Source organism: Dipodomys ordii, unplaced genomic scaffold, assembly GCF_000151885.1.
Source record: "Dipodomys ordii isolate 6190 unplaced genomic scaffold, Dord_2.0 Scaffold2, whole genome shotgun sequence".
Taxonomy (NCBI): Eukaryota; Metazoa; Chordata; class Mammalia; order Rodentia; family Heteromyidae; genus Dipodomys; species Dipodomys ordii.
In genome coordinates this window covers 32,042,666-32,060,845 of record NW_012267218.1, presented here as the reverse complement: position 1 = coordinate 32,060,845, position 18,180 = coordinate 32,042,666, and the positions used below count along the sequence as shown (strand labels likewise).

At 40.2% G+C, this 18,180-nt stretch overlaps 1 protein-coding gene across 1 annotated transcript in view; it reads right to left on the bottom strand.

Moving 5' to 3' along the window:
* Positions 1 to 18,180, bottom strand: part of Ppp2r5e (protein phosphatase 2, regulatory subunit B', epsilon isoform) — a 68,596-nt gene that overhangs the window by 35,645 nt on the left and 14,771 nt on the right. The window contains exons 2-3 of the mRNA XM_013016066.1: positions 7,154 to 7,255; positions 247 to 339 (exon numbers count right to left, since the gene is read on the bottom strand). Of these exons, the coding sequence (XP_012871520.1) occupies positions 247 to 339; positions 7,154 to 7,255 (195 nt within the window). The remainder of the gene's footprint in view (positions 1 to 246; positions 340 to 7,153; positions 7,256 to 18,180) is intronic.

Here is an 18,180-nt window from a genome sequence, read left to right as displayed (position 1 = left end):
CTCACGGTCTCTCCTGCCCGGGCTGGCTTTGAACCTTGATCCTCAGATCTCAGCCTCCTGAGTAGCTAGGATTACAGGCGTGAGCCACCAGCGCCTGGCAAAAGTACTTCATTTTTATCCTTTCACTAATTAAAAAAAAAAAAGATTGGTAAGACCTTAAAAAAAAAGTCCAAAAAACAAACATCAGAGAGAAAATGAGACAGTAACAAGTAAATTACATACACACAACTACAAGAGGGTACTTACCTGTAATACAAATTTCTGGTCTATGTATTTTTTGGCAATGCTAGGTTGGAATTCTTGGCTTTCCAAAAATCGTATGAAAAATTCATATACAAGCTGTAACAAACAGATTATAGTTAATTTCATAGTATCAAAAATTATGAAAGCCTTCTTTTACACTAGAAATGACAGGGCTTAGAAAATCTGATTTTAATGTCAATCCATGCTAACATTTACATGTACTCCACAATTGCTGTTAGGGTTTTGTTTCTGTTTTACTTTTTAAGTGAATCAGGAAATACTATCAAACCGCTCAAATAAAAATATCCCATAAACTAAGCATTCTAAGACAAACAGTGTTGGTGTTTAATGTGTGTACCTCCTTCTGCAACATCCTATCTGCTATAAAATCCTCATAACTTTATGAACTACCTTTGCCATTTAAACAATACAATGTAAACAATTTATAATGAATACTTTCAATATTCACAATCAATGTAGCAAATCTCCATATATTTAAGCAGTTTTTTTACTGCTATATCAAATCATGCCAAAATGTGCATCACAGAACCTACTAGAGGTCCATGCACTTCTTCAGTTATGTCATGAATAAACATTCCTAAAAATGAAATTGTCACATCAAATGTCCTCTCCTCTGAGGCAGTGGCACATGCCTGTAATCCAAGCTGCTCAGGAATCTGAGATCAGAGGACTGCAGTTCAAAGCCAGATTCTTCAGACAAATCTCAGACTTAGCACCAGCTAACCAGCAAAAACCGGAAAGTGAAGGTGTGGTTCAAGTAGTAGAGGGCTAGCCTTTGGTGAAAAACCTAAGGGAGAATGAGAGGCCCTGCATTTCAGCCTTAGTACCAGCACACAGAGAGAGTCATGTCTAAACATTCAAGATTTTTGGAATTTGTTGCCCAAAAAAAACGAGAACCCATTTCAACCAGGTGTGTGTCATCACATACCTGCCACGCAGCTACAGGAGAGGCAGAAATAAAAAGATCAAGGTCAGGCCAGCTCTGTCATAAATACAAGACCTTACTTGAGGAATAACTAAAGCAAAAAGAGCTGGAGACATGAATTTTTTTTTAAAAATCAGTACAATGCTGAATTTAAAAGTTTCAGTTATTTTTACGTTTTATAAGATTAAAACCCACCAAAATCCAATTATCTGCTATTGCATTTGGAGTGGACTTCATCCATGCATATGTTCCTAAAATTCATTTGCCAAGTAGAAAATACTGCTTTCCCATTTTATGCAGATCTCTCCTATGTTGACACATTCTAGTACATATCTTTAAAAACCATGTCTTTAAAAATTCTTTCATTCCCATAACTCTAGCTACTCAAGAGGCTGAGATCTGAGGACACAGTTCAAAGCCAGCCAGGACAGGAAACTTCACGAGACTCTTACAAATTAACCACCGTAAGACTGCAGCTGTGACTCAAGCAATAAAGCATTAGCCTTGAGCACAAAATCTCAAGAGACAGAACCCAGGCCATAAATAAGTTCAAGCCCCAGGACTGGTGTGCACATGCGTGCATGTGTGCATGTGTGAGCGAGCAGGCACGCGAGCGCGCGCACACATGCACGCGCGCGCACACGCCCACGCCCACGCCCACACACACACACACACACAAATCACAATTGAGGCAATGGATATAAAAGATAACATTTTTAAACATTTCTAATTCTAAGTTGTGATTATTATCAACTCCCTTCCTTGTTTTAAAGTATCTGCCAAATACCTAAATCTTAATGGCCTTATAGTTTGTTCCTTCAAGTAGAAATTACATTTTATAGAATTGCAAGCTAGATTAGATTAAGTCATAAACTAGATTAGCCTGCCATTATCATAGTAGCCATCTCACAATATACTCCACATGACCTATGTATACTTCCTATGTCATCATAAAGCATATTTTTTAAGTGTTTGCTCAAGAGTCAAATTTTAAAGTCAGGTCTGGTGGTTCATCCCTGTAATCCTAACTACAAATGAGGCTGAGATCCAAAGAATGGATATCACCACTCCCCCCAAAAAAATCCACCTGATTCTTATCTGCAAGATAAGCAGCAGAATATATGACTGGAGGTATGGCTCAAACGCAGAACACCAGCCTAGTAAGCAAGACCCAATACACACCTTTATCTCATCTAAGAAGAGTCAAACTTTAATAAAATTAATATTTTTTTCCTGATCAAGGATGCGCTCAAGTGAAATTAGCTTTTACAAAATGTAAGTACAGGGTACGAGGAATAAAATGACTCTGTGAGACACACTGTATCACAACTGTGCTTCTACAATAAACAGCACAAACAGTACAACCAACAGCCACAACAGGGAAAAGGGAAAAAGAACAAGGGGCAAAGTGCAAATGACAAATATACTACTACTACAGAAGTGGTTTTAACCTTGTAAGTGCTGAAAAATCAAGCCTCAGGCCCTCCCCAAAGGTCCTCAAAAATCAGTCATTCAAATGCTTCCTACTGCAACCTTGTTAGACTAATCTAACAATTAATTTGTAGTTCACATTAGCATTTTATTATTTAAAACACTGTAACCTGGCATGGTGTGCTGTGCTTGTAGCTACTTGGAAAGCTGAGGAAAGAGAATGATGGGAGGGAACAGGAAGAAAAAAGGGAAAAAGGAGAAAGGAGGAAAGGAGGAAAAACTCCACACAAAACCATTTTCCTCTTTGAATTCCCTTAAATTTGGGAAAAGATCTTTCTACAGATCTGGTCTTCTGGCCACAGGAATGAATGTATGCTAAATCCTCATACAACTGTTCTTTTTTTAGATATACTAACCTTTCAGCTCCTAGTTTTACAACAGAATGCCAACCTTATTCACATCACTTTTCTTGATTGCTATGAAAAGAAGAGATTCTGTCTTCCTGGGCCAACTTTGACAGCAGGACTGGCAACCTGTGCTCTCCCCCTTAAAGCTACAACCTGAAAGCAGCTGCAGCTTAAAACAGTTTGGTGGAAACATTTCAGACACCTTTATTAATGAGTATAAATGTGCTCTACACTTAGGAGGTATAATTTACCTCAGAATCAAAATCTCCTTTGAGTTTTAAAGGGAAAGGCTGGAGGTGGAAGGAAAAAAAACTACTTTTCAGTGTCATGTAAGTGAATTCTCCAAGAGAACAGGAGCAGTCTTTTGCATTCCTGGCTCTGCAAGCCTCAAGCATAAAGCATTGAAAGCAATTCCTTAATTGTATGCAAAGTCCTACAAAATTGTATGATACTGGAAAGGCAGGCCTAATTTCAGAAAATAAACAATAACCATGGTAACTATGTGATTCCAGTTCAAAAGACACCAGAGAAAAAATAAAATAACATACACAAAAAAGACTTTTTTTTTTTTGGTCAGTCATGGGGCTTGAACTCTGGCCTGGGCACTGTGCCTGAGCTCTTCAACTCAAGTCAAGTGCTCTATCACTTGAGCCACAGGGCCACTTCCAGTTTTCTAGTGGTTAATTAAAGATAAGAGTCTCACCACAGACCTTCCTGCCCAGACTGGCTGTGAACCACTATCCTTAGATCTCAGCCTCCTGAGTAGCTAGGCTTACAGGCATGAGCCTCTGCCACCCAGCTAAAGGGGTTTTTTGTTTGTTTGTTTTTTCTTTTTTTGGTACTGGGGATCAAACCCTGGATGTTGCACTTACTAGGCAAGTGCTCTGCCACTGAGCTACATCCCCACTCAAGACTTCTTAACATTTGAACAAAAAGGGGGAGGGTAGGGGTGGAAGGGAGATGGACTTAATATTATTTTGTCTTTTAGATATTTCCAAAGATCCATTATTTGTATAATCAGTAATTTTGTGTGATCCACAAATTTAAACAAAAGAAGAAGCATGCAGGAGCAGTCAATTAGCTAGACCATGAACCTGGCCAGACACCCAATAACCACATCACAATGTAATTTTGTCATTCTCTGCTCTTCTCAGATATTTACACTTAACTTTTTTGTAAAGGGTAGTCCAGAAAAGGAAGTACATAGCTAATTATGGAGTTAAGAAAAAGTAAAGGTATCTAACACCATGCTAGGTTTTAGTCAGAAAAATATATTGTTAGACCAATTAAGACATTAAGTATTACCCTAGCATAGTGACACACAACTATAATACAAGCATTCAGGAGGAAGAGGATCTCAAGTTCAAGGTGAGCCTGAACAATATAGGGACATCCTATCTCAAGAAACTAAGAGCTGAAGATGTAGCTCAGTGGTAGAGTGCTGAGCTACCATGTGCAAGGTCCTGGGTTTGAGCCCACCAAAAGCAAAAGGCAAAATATTGAGTTAGGTGGCAACTGATATAATACAATGAACAGAAGAGTTTTAATGTTTAATGAGTGCTCTTAACAGCTAAAACCACCTAGTAAAAAGGGAAAGGGGGGTTCATTTGTACAAGTAGGCTTCTTGAGACACAGCAAAATAAAGACAACAGTGTACACCTTAGGACCTAAATGGATGCTGATTTAGAGTCTTTTTGTATGGTGTTTTGTTTGTTTTTCAGATAATATGTAGCTCTATAGGAAACTGTGACCCATCTGCCACAGCCTTCCAAGTGTTAGGGTTACAGGCATGTCAACCGTGCCCAGTCTGGGCATCAAATCTTAAAGAATGCACAGGACCAGAAAGATTACAGGCTTGAAGAGGAGGACAACACAAATGAAAACACAACACTTTGCATTTGTGAAGGTCTCAGCACCATCCTTCATGGTGCTCAGATGTTAGGGCTTCAGAGGAATAACAGTTAATACTCCTACAGTAATGAGAGTGTTAGCTAAAGGTTTTTATGGAGGAAGAATTTGGTTAACAGCTCTAGAAATTAATTTGGCCCCTTCTTTTATAGAGTCATTAGGTCAAGAAGGATTAACTGAAATACTGAGCTGAGCTTTGATGTATACGATTATCATGATTTAGAGTATTCACAAGGCTTTTACAAATGGCAAGCATTGCCTAGAATTTTTTTTGTGGGAGGAGACAGAGAAGACAGTAAGTTTAAGATTTAAAGACATCTCTCTCTTTCTTGATCTTTTCTACCATAAGATGTCCTGAGGAGACTGTCTTTTTGTTTTTTAAGCTTTTTTCTTTCAAACTAAACAAATTCAACAGACTGGTGCCAAGCATTAAGAATAAGACATGATGAGAAGTTCGTCACTCAAGAGTCTTTTTTGGGGTTTTGTCACAATCTGGGAGTATACTTATGAAGACACAAAATAACTTTACAAATTCTTTAGACTATAGATAATGTGTATTTTAAAAAAGAAAGAAAAGAAAGAAAGAACAAAAGGGGGTGGGGGTGTTAGTTAGCTTGGTGGAAGAGCATTTGAGTGCAAGGACCTGAGTCTAGACAGACAGACAGACAGAACCTAAGACAGTCAACCAACTAGTGTTTTTATTTTGTTTTGTTTTTGTAGGGCTTGGGGCTTGAACTCTGGGCCTGGGCATTGTCCCTGAGCTCTTCAGCTCAAGACAAGTGCTCTACCACTTGAGCCACAGCACCATTTCCAGTTTTCTGGTAGTTAATTGGAGATTAGAATCTCATAAGACTATACTTACAGGATCATTTCTATAGTTCGTTACTAGAATCTCATGGACATTCCTGCCTGGACAGGCTTTGAACCATGATCCTCAGATCTCAGCCTCCTGAGTAGCTAGGATTACAGGCGTGAGCCACTAGTGCTTAGCTCCGCAACTAGTGTCTTAACTCATTGGATCCACCCACTCTTGGCATTAGTAGCTTATGTTTGAGGAAGAGCTGAGAAAGCAGCCTTGGATAGCTCTCAGATGACAAGGAGAAATAGCATATGTGTACCTGTAGCTACCAAAGCAGGATGGGCCAACGTGCAACTTTTATCAAGGAAAATAGAATGGGGAAAAGATAAGTTGTGAAGAGCACGTTCTACATCTTTATCAGCCTGCTTCATGGTTCTTTGCTCTTTGAAATGTTAACTAGTAAGAAACCACAAGCACGCTCTACAAAGGTACAGCAGCTTCTGTGCAGGGGTGGCTTGGAAGATGGACAAAATTATATTCTTTCTGATCCATCCTCCCTTCTTTGCTATTACTTGTGATCCACCCTTTGAGAGCATGCTGACTCAATGGAAAGGCAGCTTTAGGGATCTATTTTTATTTTTAGTGTGTTTTTTTTTTTGGGGGGGGGGTGTCTGTCCTGGGGCTTGAGCTCGGGGCTGGGCAGTCTGTCTGTGATTGCTCTCTCTGTCTCTATCTTGCTCTTCTCGCTTGTCCTTCCTCTCAACCTCCCCCCTTAGAAACCTTGGTCTTGAGGGCAGTAGAGAAAGAAGGAGCTGGAAAATGACCAAGTATAATAAGTAAATACAACACAGATGGGCCTGGTACTGGAAAGGAAATTGACAGCCCTCACCCCTTCTGCCACATGACCAGGACGAGACAGCATGGCCTTCTCTACCCAAGAGAACAGGACTTCACTCAAGCTTTCTCTAAGTTGCTTTTCTTTCTTACACTACTAAAAGCAAATAGCAACTGAAGTTTGATTTTTCCCTTAAAAGACAAAGAAACGTAACTGTGATAATCATAAAGACATGCAAAGTACTGAGGGTGCTTACTGCTAAAACGGAGATTTGTATTCTGTGAACAATCACATCCACCCAGTATTAATGAGAAAACAATTCTGTGCTTATTCTAAACCCCACTGGGCTACACTGCTGGCTGGACCTGTAACACAGGGGTGAGGCATATAAAAGCATTGCAATCCAACTTAATTCTTCTTTTGGCAGCCTAATTATGAAGAATAAAAAACACAAAAGGCATTCTTCAGCTCTCCACTAATGTATTCTGCCTTCTTGGTGAAAAAATTTTCTTCAAGGAATTCCCAAGCTAATCAATGGACAAGCTAACAGCTCTTCTCTCATCAGAAAGGGCAAGGCAAAGTACCTGTAGGTGTGGCCATGATGCCTCAAGGGTAGGTTCATCTTCTTCAGGATCAAATTCATTGCTGTCACTAGGAGGGAGAGTTCTGAATATATTGCAAGATACCTAAAAATAAACAAGCAGCAGAGAGTTAGCCGGAAGTACCTTCTGGGTGGCTGTACACTGGGTCCTCCGCAGAGGACAGAACAGGAGCCCAGCTACCTCCTTCCACAGGCTCTGAGGCTGCGACCGGTTGAAGGCAAAGCAGGAGGTACAGAACAGTACCTTTCTACCTCTTGTCCTTCCTTGGCCACCCCACCCACAGGTCCCCATGACTTTATACGTGCCATCAAAGCCTACTCGCCCTCTCCTGGTTACTTACCAGTCAAGTAAGCATGTATCCAATTAACTAAGTATGATATAAATAACTGCTAATGGTCTACAAGTATTTCCTTTCTCAGCTTATTCACAATTTGCTGATTTATGACTGAACTCAGGGTAAATTTCAGGCACTCATAAAATATGGTGCAGGAAATGTATCATACTTAAAAATCACACTTCATCTGTCCTCAGTTGATTTACAAATAGTAATGAGGGCCAGGGTAGGACGTGTATGTGTTTAGAACCTCTATAAACTAGGTATTCTTTTGCTTCAGTAATATCCAAATTAAATGTTGGTTGTTCAAAGACTCTATGAAGTGATTAAGTGTTGGGACAGGGTGATAAAGCAAGGAGGAGACACTCTATCTACTACTTCTGTATATCACAGATTTCTACAGTAAGATGTTCCATTATTCTCAGGGTTCCTTTGCAATTTCCATGCAGTTTCTGGTCCTACATACTCACCTATCTACTCTTAAGTGACCTACACATATCACAGGATAAGAAGAAAATAGGAAGGGCAGTGGAGAGTATGTGAAGAGAAGGAAAAAAGAAAAAGGCAAGAAAATACTGCCCCAGAATTCTTTGCTGGACTTTCTACTAAATAATGAAGTGCAATATGCTACTTTGAAAGAAAAACTTTGGGGCCTCATTCTAGATACATGTATTTATTCATCCAGTAAGTATTTACTAAGTCATTCTAGATACATGTATTTATTTGTCCAGTAAGTTTTTACTAAGTACTTACTATGTATACACTAGGAATTGAGAAAATCACAGTGTACAATAATCAATAAAAAAATTCATACCCTTTATGGATATTAAAAGTCTGGGTAAAGTCACACTATTTCAGCTTCTCAACTATGGAAATTGAGCCTTGGTATATAAACTATGGAAGGAGATCCTATTTTAAGTACAACAGGAAGTAATTAGTGGATCTTAAACAGGGAAGTGACATCATCTGATTTTTGTATCACTCCAATAGTTAGAATGGGAAAGAAGACAGACAGACAGACATTGATTCTGGTGGTAGTACTTGCTGCTAGCTTGCATATTTGGGGTAAAGGAAAGCAAAGAATTAAGAATAAGTCATCACTTAAGGCCACTTAGGAAACATGGAGATGACTAGGAAAGTAAAATTCTTTTTGTGCTTGCTTGTTTGGTGGGAAGACTCAGAGGTTCAATCAAGGATGTGTTCAAAGAACAAGAGCCAAAAGGCAACTCAACTTAAGGGTCCAGACTTCTAAGCTGGACAGGTCAGGACTAGAGATGTGTAAAGACTCATGAGCATACAGGGGATACTTAATGCCTTGGGAGTTAAGGATCACTTTGGAAAGGAGTTAACAGAAAAACATAAAGGTTGGGCTGAGAAGGTGGCTCAGTAGTACAGTGCTTGCCTTGCATGCATGAGGCCCTGGGTTTGATTCCTCAGCACCACATAAGCAGAAAAGGCCAGAAGTGACACTGTGGCTCAAAGTGGTAGAGCGCTAGCCTTGAGCTGAAGGAAGAGCTGAGGGACAGCGCCCAGGACCAGAGTTCAGACCCCACGACCAACAACAACAAAGTAAAGGGCCCTTGGGCACCCAACATTTAGAAAAGAGCAAGAAGAGAAAAATGTAGAAGGAAAAACAAGAGACTGGAGTGCCAGGGGCTCAGAAAGAAGAGCATTTTAGAAAGAAAGTAGGGACACCGTCAGCCCATGCTGTACATAGGGAGACTAAGATGCGCACAGAATGGCATGGAGGACTTGGCATTCCTACAAAGCATGTGCTGTCCCTCCTCCCAAATACACACAGAGAAGCAGAAGCACCCATGTCAAGTTAGTAACCAAGAGAAGTTAAACAGAACCTTGGCTCTGAGGATCCCCTGTTTGTAAGAGGAGAGTGAGCAGCTTTACTGTCCTTTTAGCTTGAATGACATGGGGGGGAATCATGTAAGAACATGTTTCTGTACCATAGTTCTATTATTTTTTTTGGGGGGTCCGGTCGTGGGGCCTGAACTCTGGGCCTGGGTGCTGTCCCTTAGCTCTTCAGCTCAAGGCTAGCGCTGTACCACTTGAGCCACAGTGCCACTTCCGGCTTTTTTCCTTATGTGGTGCTGGGGAGAATCGAACCCAGGGCCTCAGGCATACAAGGCAAGCGCTCTACCACTGAGCCACCTTCCCAGCCCAGTTCTATTATTTTTTGTGTCGTCTAATGACAATTAAAATTCCTGTTGATGAAGAAACCAGAGACTTTTCCAATAACCATCCACCTAAGATTTCTCTTTACCTACCTAGCCATACACAACTGCAAGGTCCTTTATCAATTCTGAATCTTCACTACACAATACAGGTATTTTAAAAACTGACTGAAGTTTTCATCCCAGTGAAAGTACTCTCGGGCATTTTTTTCCTCCTTTCTCAAGACCAAAAATTAAACCACAAAAGAAAAAACAAGATGGCCTTTCTAAAGTAAGCAAACTGGGTAGAGAGAGGCAAACTTCTCTGCACTTTAGGACACACACACACACACACATTTGCTATAGCCACCATCTGCTTACCCACTCATCTCTCCCCACTCATCAGAGACTAGTCAAGAACGTACAACAATTGTGTTCCTAATACATGCAAAGCATTCAACGATTACTCACAAAACATATTTGGATATGTCAATAAAACTGCTATGTATTGTGATTTTACTTTAACCAAATTTCAGTTCAAAGTTTTCTAGGCGATTTAGATGAATCGAGGTCCTTTCCTCTGCTCAGATCAGTCTCGTCTCTCAGCTATCATATCCAAAAAAAAAAAAAAAAGGCCAAGTTGTGTAAGAAGAAAATAGTTCTAGGGGGGAGGCTGGGAAGGGAGGTGAAGGGTAAACCAAAGGAGGAGGCTGCAATGCTTGGTAAGAAATGTACGCATTATCCTGCCCATGTAATTGTAACCCCTCTGTACAGTATGTTCACACATAAAAAATAAATTAATTAATTAAAAAAAAGAAAATAGTTCTAGATACATGTCAATTCTTCACAGCATCTTCCTTGTTAAGCTTTTCCATCTCGCTTGTAAACACTCAGCAGATAAGAACTGAGGAAGCATGTGCCAGAGCTGATTAGACCGGTTAAGGAGCTCTAGCACAGTGGCAAGGAAGCCAAGGCATATCAAGTATTGTTTCAATGGTCAAGCCTCTGACCTCGCTGTGCATAAAACAATCACTTAAAATGTCCTGAATAAATGAAACCCATCCTTGAGAATCTACCCCAAGAAACTAACCTAGGACAAGCCTGAAAAGGTTACTTAAAGCAGTCATTTTGCAACATTCTCCAAAAAGTATATAGATGGAAATAAACTTTCTGTCCAGCATTAGAGACATAAACCAACTAGGTGGAATATTGTGGAGTTTTAAAGACTGTGGCTAAAGGGAAGCACTGAGAAAAGTTTCTAATGAAGATCTCCATAGAAAGGCAATTGAGCTGGGCGCTGGTGGCTCACGCCTGTAATCCTAGCTACTCAAGAGGCTGAAATTTGAGGATCATGGTTCAAAGCCAGCCCGGGCAGGCAAGTCCGTGAGACTCCAATAAACCACCAGAGACTCCAATAAACCACCAGAGACTCCAATAAACCACCAGAAATGGCTCTGTGGCTCAAGTGATAGGGCACTTGCCTTCAGCTGAAGAGCTGAGGGACAGCACTCAGGCCCAGAGTCCAAGTCCCACGACTGACACAAAAAAATAAAAAGGCAATTAAAAGTGACTATAATTATAAAGCATAAAGACAATTAAAAAGGAATTAGTGAGAAAAACAAAGTGAGAAAAACATGGATGATGATGATGATGATGATGATAAAAGTAGATAGTTGGTGGTGTCCCTCTTGAAGCACATCAAGTTAAGTCCTAAATCCTTAAAAAAAAAAAAAAAAGTATACTTTAGAAGCTGAGTGCTGGGGCTGGGAGTGTGGCTCAGTGGTAGAGTGCTTGCCTAGCATGCATGAGGCCCTGGGTTCGATTCCTTGGTACCACATAAACAAAAAATAATTACATTACATTAAAATAAAAAATAATCAGAATTTTTTTTGGGGGGGGTTGGTCATGGGCTTGAACTCTGGGTCTGGGTCCCTCAGCAATTGAGCTCAAGGTTAGTGCTCTACCACTTGAGCCACAGCACCACTTCTGGCTTTTTTTCTCTGCTTATGTGGTGCCGAGGAATCGAATCCAGGGCCTCATGCATTCAAGGCAAGCACTCTACCACTGAGCCACCTTCCCAGCCCCAACCATTAGAATTTTTAAAAGGAGGAAGAGAAGGAAAAGAAGGAAGAGGAGGAGGAGGAGGCGCAGCAGCAGCAGCAGCAGCAGAGTACTGGTAACTCACTCCTATGGCTACCCAGGAGGCTAAGATCAGGACTACAGTTCAAGGCCAGTACAGACAGAAAAGTCCTTGAGACTCCATCTCCAAAATAACCAGCAAAAAGTTGGACTAGTGGTGTGGCTCACTAGCAAGCAGATCAGGCTCAAGGTCCTGAGTGCACAAAGGGAGGGAGGAAGAACAGGAGGGAGGGAGGGAAGTAAGAAGGAAGGATAAGTTAGAGGTACAGCATGAGTTCACCCTTTCATGTCTAGATGAAAATGGGCTCTCATATTTACCACTGTCAAGAGTTAAATCTCAACATTCCACTATGCCTTAGAGCTTAGCTCATGATTAAGGACTGAATAAATGGAACCATTCAGTGTTCAGCTGAGATCTGCAATCGTGAATTTAAAATGTGATCATACGCAGATTGGGGGTGGGAAGGATGATCTCTAAATCCTATCTGCAGCAGTTTATATGTAAGCCTAATATGGGAAAATGGCGTTACCTTCATTTTCAAAGAAAGGATTAAAAGCATTGTCTTAAATTGTAAATTTGTTACCATTAAATCATCCTTTATCTCTGTAGTTAACTTCTGATTTACAGTTCAGGGTTAAATGGTTATTAAATAGGTAATAGCAGCTACATGCTTCTGCAAATGTACTTGACCACAAGTAAGTACCAGCCTAGCATCTTCTCTACCACACAGCAGTTGTAATTAGAAAAGTGTCCAGGTATTCCAAAATCAAAAGCTACCTCTACATTAAAATATATAACGTTCTATCTCTAAGCTTTTGATTTTATTCATTCAAGAATAGATTATCAAAACTGAAGAAAAGAAGGTATGGTAGGATTTTTTTAACCATTTCACTGTAATGTCACTTCAATCTACACTGGTTTATCAGCACACAGAAAACAGATTTTTTTAAATATTTTTTGCCAGTCCTGGGGCTTGAACTCAGGACCTAGGGACTGTCCTTGAGCTTCTTTGCTCAAGGCTAGCACTCTACCACTTGAGCAACAGTGCCACTTCTGGCCTTTACTGTTCATGTGGTACTGAGGAACCAAACCCAGGGCTTCATGCATGCTAGGCAAGCACTCTAACACTGAGCCACATTCCCAGCCCCCAAGCAAACATATTTTTAAGACATGAATGTCTTTTGGAAATCTAATTTTCATCTCCATAACACTGTAATAAACACTAAATGTTGGACTCAAAGGCATAAATGTGCTCCAAGATACGGAAACAAAACACTTTTAAGTTTTTGGTAATTCGGTGTTCTTTGCCATATGCATGGTATATTCACATGTATACCTTTGGGAGGGTAGCGAGAGGGCATAAAACTTGGGTGAAAAAGTGCAACAGTGGAGCTCCCTGGCCACTGGTGAAAATGAACTATACAACTCCTGGGTGGAGATGTGAGGGAGGGACTGGGAGAGAAGGAGGGAACAGACGACACTGTGTGAAAGGAAACGTTCGCATTACCTGACTCATGTAACTGCAATCCCTCTGTATATTACATCACCTCTATGATAACAATAAAGTAAATTAATTTAAAATAAATAAGCGAGCAGGCAAGCATAAAGGCACTGGCCTGACCTCCAACAGAACAGCTCTAAGGACAGAAAGCAAGGCTGAGGGAATTGGGAGGACTGAGTGAAAAACTTGGGAGAACCTCTTGAAAGGGAGAAGACTGGTGGGAAGTTGGCTCAGTGGTAGAGCGCTTGCCTTGCATGCATGAGGCCCTGGGTTCGATTCCTCAGCACCACATAAGCAAAAAGAAAAAAGCCGGAAGTGGCACTGTGGCTCAAGTTGTAGAGCGCTAGCCTTGAGCTGAAGAGCTGAGGGACAGCGCCCAGGCCCAGAGTTCAGGCCCCACAACCGGACCCCCCCCCAAAAAAAAAAGAAAGAAAGGGAGAAGACTTAGGAAAAGAGGTCTCACTGTGGAGCTTTTAGGATCACAACCTGTCAGGGCCTTCTTACAAACAAGAAAACTGAGGGACACAGAGCGACAACTCCTTCAGGTGGCAATGTCTAGCACATACTTGTTCTGAGTCCTTTCCCTGATGCACCACTTCCAGCTCTTAGAAACCATGATGGACCTGACTTCTCTTCTTTCCTATCCTTATCTCTTTTTTTTAACCTTTATTACTCCCTCATATTCTTAAAACTCTTCTCAAATCATCTCCTCTTACATGTTTGTTCCTCCCACCCCCTTTACCAGCCAAAGGCACAGACACAGACACACAGACACAGAGACACAGAGACACACAGACACACAGAGACACACAGACACAGAGACACACAGACACAGAGACACACAGACACAGACACAGACACACAGACACACAGACACACACACACACACACACACACACACACACACACACAAAATCTGCCATAGTGGCCTTGCTCAGCTTCGACCAGGAATTCAAATCCCTGCTATCAAGCAGCATGATGACGCAATCTCTTGCTCTTCCTCACATCCATTCATGTTTCAGATTCTGAGCCCCTCAAGAGCCCCTTGTCTCTCCACGTCTGCTACCTAATATAAACAAATGGAAATAACTAGGATTGCCAAATTAAATACAGGACACCTCGTTAAATCTAAATTTCAGATTAAAAAAATACTTTTGTCTGTCCCTATGCAGTATTTGAGACAGTCTTATTTATTACCTGAAGTTCAAATTTTAGGAGATGCTTGTACTTTTAGTGGCCAGGTCTGTTCCCTAAAATGACACTAATATTAAGAAGGAACCTCCATTCAAAGGGGTAAGTGTTACAAGCAAGGCCTCAGACCTAAAAGCTCTTTGCTTTGAGGGCCTCTCTGTTCTTTCTTCGTATTTTATTTTATTGTTGGCTACTGTTAACTATGGTACAAAAAATAAATTTCAGTCTTGGCCAAATGTGAAAAAGAAAACTATGGCTTAATAAACCATTTTATTAAATAGTTTATTACTTTCCACTCTCCTTCACCTGTCATGTTCATTAAGAGAACAGAGATGCCTCAAAGACAGCAAAAAGGAAGAGAAGAGAGGATAGAAAGAAAAATATAAGGAAAATACAAACACACTTAAGCAGAGCTCCATTTGTGTAGTGATTATTAGTGCCACCTAGGATACATAAGCTCACGGAAGCAACATTCACAATCGTTGCCAAACAAAAACAACTTACATGTTCATTAAACAATGGAAATGATAAATTACAACATATGCAAGTAGTATTAAATATCCATGAAAAAGAATAAGCTACAGCTATTCATAACAAGTTAGAGGCATGGTTATAGGTATAATGTTCAGTTAAAGAAAGCAGACCTTCTCAAAAAAATGTATGTATATGTGTATATATGCAAATGTGTGTATACATGTAAACACAAATATACACATCACATTATATATAAACTATGTGTATATACACTCACATACACAGTTTGATTCCACTTATTTAAGTTCAAAATTAGGCAAAATCGATTAATGTCAGATTACTGATGGAAGAAAGGATTTAAATCCAGCAAGTCTGAACTCTGACTGCTCTGTGACACATACAGTCAACCTCAAATGGTGGCACTGGATTGCTTGCCTGTAGTGAGACTGGGCTACCTTAGCCATCTGTAAATGCTCTAAAAACTCTCCTTTAGCTTGTGTCTTTAGGGCTTTTTGCTAGCACTCCAGAGAAAAATCATCTATGTCCTGAATGACTAGCAAGCAGCCAACCTAGGGCCGTGTGGGAAAATGCTGAAGGATCTTCCCAGACCTCTTATTGCTCTCAGCTGTGCCCAACACCCCCAAGTCAAGATTCATTGCAGCTTTGGCCTCTCCAGAGAGTGAACCTTCCGTCTTTGGTGGGATTTTTGAGGGATGTCACCTGGCTGCCTAGTCTGGACAAAGCAGGATGGGATCAAGAGTTCTGGCTTGTTATATGAACTCGCCACTACATTTCCTATTTCTGCATTTATCAACATCCTTGGAGTTAAAGTGGTGTGACTTGGCTTCTTTCCAGATTTCCCTGGCTACTGCTTTGGGTTTAGCTTTCTCTATCGGGGAGTAACTGAGTGGGTATTTGCTTGTCAGCTTCCAAAATGTTGCCTCTGAGATCTCTCCTTTTTTGTTTTGCTCTTGTGGGTTTTACTTCTTTTCAATAATCTGGTTGGAGTAAAGGAAGTAAATATATATATATATATATATATATATATATATATACACACACACACACATGTATGTATGCAATCCACTATAGTTAAAAGTTAGGGATTAATCTCCTCTGAAATTATTTCCTCTATCCTCCAGTAACTAATTCAAATAATTTTATTTCCCTATTTAAATATGGGAATCTCTCGAGTGGCAAAGAGTCCAGTAAGAAAACCAAATAGTAGCTTCTCTAATTTAGCCAAGGCAAAATGAGAGCTCCATATCAGTTTTCTTTCTCAGAATTAGCACCCTCTACATTAGTAGATCTTACTATGAAGCAAAATAGAAAACCAAAGCACATGCACAATCCATGGGCTGAATACAGAATTCAAATGAAGGCCTTCAAGTATTATTACCTCTAATAAACAACACAAATCAATCACCAAGGCACCATACTTAGCAAGTCTCTATCCATTCTAAACTGCTAGCCTCTCAATGCTTTTCTATAACCTTTTCTATGTTGCCTGTTGGTTTTTGTTTTTTTTTTTCAGGGCACTAGAAATATCCTTAACTCCTCTGCCCATCTTCCTCTCATCTCAAACCTGGTCTGTTCAAAACCAATCTCATTGACATTGGCTGCCACATATCCATGGAGAACTTTCCTCTCACTGTCCCCTGCTCTTTCATGGGTTTGCTATTTCTGTAAACCTCTGGAGTTCTTGATTTTTTTCTTCCTCTACCTGTTATAAAATGGATTAAACAAGTTGTTTTGCTTATTACTTCAAAATATCTCTGGAAGCGGCACTGTGGATCACATGGTAGAGCGCTCCCTTTGAGCTGAAGAGCTCAGGGACATCACCTAGGCCCAAAGTTCAAACCCCATGACTGACCAAAAAAAAAAAAAAAAAACAACTCTTTTGTGTTGGTGCTCATGGTGGTATTATTGGTGGAAAGGGGCTTGAACATAGGACTGGGCACTGTCTCTGAGCTTTTGTGCTCAAGGCTAGTGCTCACCATTTGAGCCACACGGCTATATCACTTTTTAGTTTGTTAGTTGGAGATAAGAGTCTCATAGACTTTCCTGCCTAGACTGGCTTTGAACCTCAGTCCTCAGATCTCAGCCTCCTGAGTATCTAGGATTACAGGCATAAGCCACTAAGGCCTGATAGTATTACTTTTAACAATAAAAAGTTGGTAATTGTTTAAATAGCCTCAGATAGGAAAGCAGTTAAATAATGGCACATTCTCATAGTACACTACTAGTTTTTTTTTTAATTACATGAAAGAATGTTTACATCACGATGCTAAAGAATTTTTTATTTTATTTTGTTTTTTGTTGGTTGTGGGGCTTGAACTCTTGGCCTTGGTACTATCCCTGAGCTCTTCAGCTCAAGGCATGTGCTCTACCATTTGAGCCACAGCACTACTTCCTAAAGAATTTTTTAAAGAATTGAAAAAATATACATAGAGTAAGATGAGAAAAAAAATTAACAAGGAAGAACAGGAAAATGGTACAAAGGAATTTCCTAGAATGGCAACAATGTTAAAATCTCAATTAAGCAACAGTTAAAAATATATACAATTATTGGGCTGGGAAGGTGGCTCAGTGGTAGAGCACTTGCCTTGCATGCATGAAGCCCTGGGTTCGATTCCTCAGCACCACATAAGAAAAAAAGAAAAAAAAAGTCGGAAGTGGTGCTGTGGCTCAAAGTGGTAGAGCGCTAGCCTTAAGTTGAAGAGCTGAGGGACAGCACCCAGGCCCAGAGTTCAGGCCCCACGACTGGACCCCCCCCAAAAAAAATATATATATACACATATACAATTATTAACTTTAATAGGCCTAAGGCCTATTCGCAAAATTATATGTTATTATGTTTAAATTTACAAAGTTTTAAGAGGAAAAAGCAGACTCAGTGAAAAGTGACTGAAAATATAACTGATTTTTTTTTTTCTTTTCAGGGATGAGCATGGGAAAAAATATATAGGAGGAGTGTTTTTTCATGCATTCTTCTCTACTGCCTCTTCCTCTGCCCCCTTCTGACAAAATGAGGACATGAGCCCTTGGCTATCTACCATCCTGGGTTTAAAAGAGCAAAAACTTTCCATGTAGGTACTAGAGTAAGAAAAATAAGAATTGGGTACATATCCAAAGAAGACTAAATCAAAATACCAGAAAAACACCTGTATAACTTACCTGTATTGCATCACTGTTCACAATAGC